The sequence below is a fragment of the Montipora capricornis genome, chromosome 5, assembly GCF_036669925.1.
Source record: "Montipora capricornis isolate CH-2021 chromosome 5, ASM3666992v2, whole genome shotgun sequence".
NCBI lineage: Eukaryota > Metazoa > Cnidaria > Anthozoa > Scleractinia > Acroporidae > Montipora > Montipora capricornis.
The window spans coordinates 19,618,568-19,623,567 of NC_090887.1; the positions used below are offsets into that span (position 1 = coordinate 19,618,568).

Sequence of the window (5,000 nt, forward strand, 5' to 3'; positions counted from 1 at the left end):
ATTGTAAAATGTCCTACTGACCCAGATAACAAATGACGTTTCAAGGATACCTTTCCAGTGTAGATAAATGTGAGTACTTCGCGGAAAACATCCGGACGACGATCAGGCTTTCTTACTGTCAACTGAGTGTTAAGTGATTTGGAAGACCACAATTCCCTTTGACGATTTCGGAAGTGTTTGCAGCGCGCCACCAAAATCAATCTGTGCGCGTACATCGAAACTTCGTCTCTCCCAATAAGGAATACGACATCTGCAGTTTCACGATCGTCGATTAAGTTTTGCAAATCGCTCAAAAGCCCTTCAACATTGAGGCAAGTTTTATCTTCACCTTCAAACGCCTCCATGTTGCTTATTACTCATTCACTTCGATGAAAAAACTTAAAAGTGCCTCTATGTGTGGGCTAGCATGAAGGATATACCTGTTGTACGTTTCGTACACGATGGGGTCTGGGGACGAGACTCGATCATTTTATTCGTCAGGTCATAAAAAATTACTAAAATAAACCAGCCATTTTTAAATCTTGGAAGTAAGTAGTTCTGGCCCTAGTTGTTTAAAGGTGGATACGTAAATATGCGACAGTTTCAACAGGTGCAAAGATTTCAAAAGCGATATTTACCATCGAGTTTACCGTGAGGATGTCACCAACACACGCGCTCTTACATGCGCGTGTCTCTGATAGGCTAACGTTACCTCATTAGTTATCTCACAAATGTTTTCAGTATACTGCAACAATGAGAAATCATTTGTTTCTGTAGTGTTCTGCAAGAAACGATTGAAACTTATCGCAAATTGCAAACTGTTTGCTTTTAAAAGGCGGTCAGTGTAAAACGCAGACTGCAGACCTGGGGTAAAATGCAGACTGGTTATAATTTAACTGTTGAAAAAGCTCAAACCCATTAGAAATGCTAACAGCCTAACAGTTAAGCCTAAATATTGTTCTAGGCCTAATTAGGCCTAAGGTTACCATTTTTAAGGGGTTTGGGCTTTTTCAACAGTTACGTTATAACCTCAGTCTGCATTTTACCCCTGGTCTGAAGTCTGCAGTCTGCGTTTTACACTGACCGAAAACTGAGAAATTGCCAAATTCGGATATGCTGAAGAATGGGAGTGAGAAAGGAAACTTTCCTTTTGAAACTGCTTTCCGATGTAAATGAGTATTTTACTGAACACAAAAAGTGGAAGATTTTGTTGCGGGATTTCACATTTATGATCCTTTACTTTCGTGTTTGCGTATGCCCAAGGACTCTTGAATTTCTTCACCTCTCCAGGGGATAAAAGTAACAATTTCTTTCCAACCCTTGACGAAAAGCCTCCATTTCTCATGTTCACCTCCTTTCCCCAGTTCCACAAACGAGACGGAAAAACATTCCACACAAAAAAACTCTTCACACTATTTTTACAATTTTATATAAATCAGTTTTACAATTTGAAGGACCGAAACAAAGTCCTATTAAACATAAAAGATATCGGAGATTGCACCTAACACTGCCCTTATTAACAGAAGCAGAATAAGTGGAAACTGCAGCCACAGCTACAAAATCGGAATTTCCTGCTTTCATGGAGTCAGTTCCAAAGTCCATCGTATGGCCTTCTATCTTAATATGAAGAAAGTAACATAACTTTATAAAATCTTGAAGAATAAACAATCAACAGGGAAAATTAAAACAAGAGAGAGAAATATTCAAAAGATAACTCGTGGTAAATTGATACAAGCTGGGAAAAGACTTAAGAAGCAAAGTTATTCTACTAGTTAAATTTTCTCGAACCATCAAAATGTAATATTTAATACTTTAAAATTCTATGAAAAACCTTCTCTATTTGGTATTACAAAAAAAAAATGCACGTTTGGACAGCCTGATCCTCAACTTTGAAAACAGATGAAATTCCCACAATGAAGATAATTCGAGTTTCATCCAAAGCAAACTTTGTGATTGGCTTAAATGATCTCACGCAAATATGTTTATTCAATTTGAGACAAAGCCGAAACCAATTATGGAGTTTTCCCGCGCTTTGCGCTGGCTTAATGCATCGCATTTGATTTAGCCTGTCCCAGGCTCCCAGATAGTCGGGAAAACGAAAACAACCGCGTGGGAAAAGCGAGTGGGGGCTTGGGACGAGGTGAGGCGCCTCGACCCAAGCCCCCACTCATTTTTCGCACGCACTTTTTTTCTCTTTCCCTAGTATCTGGGAGCACGGAACAGGCTACATTTGATTGGTCATTTAATTCTCTTTGCCTCCTGTGCACATGATTGGCCAAAGCATTAACTTAAGGGCGCATTTTTAGAAGCGAGCGAACAAGTGGATAGCAGTTCATCCATTCGGAAAAGTTCGCCAGAAAACATCACCCAGCCATCGTGATTTGGGTATAGTCGGAAAGATTCCGAATACATTCGGTAACAGAAGTCGAATCTACGACTATTCCACACTCTGACTATTCCGAGAATACTTATTTGTGATTCTAAACTGCTTGCTTTGACGGGATAAGCCCTTCGTAAACAGTCAAAATTCAAAACGTTTCTGTTGAAATAACACTTATAAAACGACAAACGCAAGATGTGCAAAAAAAATCTATCTGAACAGAGCCTTTAGTTTTCTGTCACCACCAATCACTTCAAAGAGAAAACAAACTCTTCCATTCTTTGTTATGGCACAAATGACTGTCCTCGTCGGAGTAGAAACGCAAGCATGTCACGTGACCCGCACTAACTCCTATCCCATTATCCTCTTGGCCTGGAAACCTTTGATTTCGGTGTTGATCAACAAGGCGCGAAGCAGTCACGTCCTCTCCTACAAGACAGTCAAAAAACAAATTGAGGCGACCAAATTGTTGCTTCTTTGGAAAACTTCAGGCATATTGGTATCCTTCGTAAACGACCATAAAGTAACAGGGAAGTTGCACACTCACCTGCGGTGGTTTAATTGGTATCGCGGCCGTCGGTCTTCGTCTAGCCTGCTGTTGTTGTGACGGGTCAACCGCTTGCGTCTGCATTTGCTGCTGTTGTTGCATAGTCGCAGCTTGTGGAGGATAAAATGCCCCACCCCCCTGAATTTGCAGACCATACATCTGTGATTGACAGAGAACAATACGAAGATTATCAAAACATCATGAAAACACTGTTCTACCTTATTTTTCTCCTTTTGTACCTCCTAAATATTTTTGACCTACAGGCAACAAAATAATAGCAAAAGACCATTTTACAATTGTGCTTAGTTACCTGGCCTATGAATGAAAGTGAGGCTGGAGTTGACCCTGTTTTGATAGAAACCTCACTGCTTTTCTTATGTAAATTCTTACTAATTAGCATGACAACAACAACATTGCTATCAAAATCACCAGAGTGGTAAATCTGCCGTTAGAATTTTTAAATGCAGGCTTCAAAAAAAACTTATCACGTGATCCGCAAAAGAAGTCGTCACATGACATTAAAAAGTTGTCACGTGGTTCGAGTAAAGCGCGTTGACGGCCATGGCATTCAACAAGAAACACTTTTTTTGGATCACGTGACATTATTTTTCGGATCACATGACAATTTGTTTAAGATCACGTGTTTAGAATCGAACCGTTTCAGATTTAAATTTCCAACGGCAGTTTTACCACTCTATTGGTTTTGATAGTAACATAAGAAAAGAAGGGAGGTCTGTATCATAAAAAGGTCAACACTAGCCTCGCTTTCATTTAAAGGCCAGGTAACTAAGCACACAACTGAAACGAGGTCTATATTCTGTTAAAGACAACTGAAAAATTCAGGTGGGTCCAATGGGATTCGAACCGATGACCTCTGCGATGCCAGTGCGATGCTCTACCAACTGAGCTACGAAGTCACAGTTGGGAGCAGGTCAATTTGTTGGGGTCATTTGTTCCCGTGAAGGACTCGATGATTGAAGTGCGGGTTATAAACGGTTCCCAATGGAGCCACCTGGATTTTTGAGGTGTCTATAAAGCGGCAGCTGCTTAAATTGTCCAGCTATTAAGGTGCGAGGATCACTCAGTTCTCTCATTCGCCTTATACTTGTATTCATACAGTCTTTGCAAGGATTGTGCACCTATCACTGTTTCCCAACCGAACTTTTTGGAAAAGGTCCTTAAGACATTTCCCCATGTCACATTACTTATCACATGGAATATTAAAGAGACCTTACACAGTTTGAAAAGAAAAGGCCGAGAGCCTGCAGTGATGTCTTGGCGTAGCTCTTGCGGAAACACCTCCCTGACCATTGGAGGTCAAACTCTGTAACAGACTCTGTGTCAGGTTTTTTTTTTAGCACTTAGAGGAGAAACGACAGATCCCCCGTCCTTTTGCCTACTGTCTTCTCTCGGCTCAAGAGGGAGTTTAAGATCTGCGACGCGACGGTAACGAAGACGTCATTTTAAATTGCAAGTTCAGGTTTATTAATCTTTTTCGTCATTATGTCGGCTTGTCTAACTTCTAAAAACTAGTGTAACTTTCCAGGAACTGAATTAAGAGGTGCGGCATTGAATCTACGACAGAAAATTCAAATTCGCTGCCTTTTATTCACGTTCTCCGTAAAACTTGAGAATTGGTCATTTCACGTCGCAGATTTGCCGAAAACGTGAAAGAAATGTACAAAAACTAAAAATGCACGTGCAGAGCGTGCAAAGCTATTGTTTTTGCTCATTAAGTATGCCGTCACGTCGTAGATTTAGGGCCGATTTACACGGTGCGATTTTTGTCGCATGCGACAAGCTCACCACAGGCCTACGACATGACTTACGATTGCCGCAGCATTTTAAAACATGTTTTAAAATGCTACGACATTTTTTCTGACGTACACAACAATCGGAAATCGTGTCGAGGGCCTGTCGTAAGCCGTTGTCGCATGCGACAAAAATCGTACCGTGTAAATCCAACGTGTAAATCGGCCCTAAGGTCCCCAACGTTACAAAACAATAATATCATTGGTTAAAAGAGCATAAATAATCGTGCTGCACGTGCAGCACGGATTTTACAATGTCTGTTTGCGGTCCTCTGAATAACGG

The 5,000-nt window shown here is 40.8% G+C and overlaps 2 protein-coding genes across 4 annotated transcripts in view; both read right to left on the bottom strand.

Moving 5' to 3' along the window:
* Window positions 1-383, bottom strand: part of LOC138049815 (serine-enriched protein-like) — an 11,132-nt gene extending 10,749 nt beyond the window's left edge. For all 3 annotated transcript variants that reach the window (XM_068896263.1, XM_068896262.1, XM_068896261.1), the window contains exon 1: window positions 51-383. In XM_068896263.1, coding sequence (XP_068752364.1) covers window positions 51-344 — 294 coding nt within the window. In that variant the 5' untranslated portion in view covers window positions 345-383. The remainder of the gene's footprint in view (window positions 1-50) is intronic.
* A 985-nt stretch (window positions 384-1,368) lies between these two features.
* LOC138049816 (zinc finger CCCH domain-containing protein 13-like) overlaps window positions 1,369-5,000 on the bottom strand; it is a 21,995-nt gene continuing 18,363 nt past the window's right edge. The window contains exons 16-17 of the mRNA XM_068896264.1: window positions 2,907-3,065; window positions 1,369-2,788 (exon numbers count right to left, since the gene is read on the bottom strand). Coding sequence (XP_068752365.1) covers window positions 2,777-2,788; window positions 2,907-3,065 — 171 coding nt within the window. The 3' untranslated portion in view covers window positions 1,369-2,776. The remainder of the gene's footprint in view (window positions 2,789-2,906; window positions 3,066-5,000) is intronic.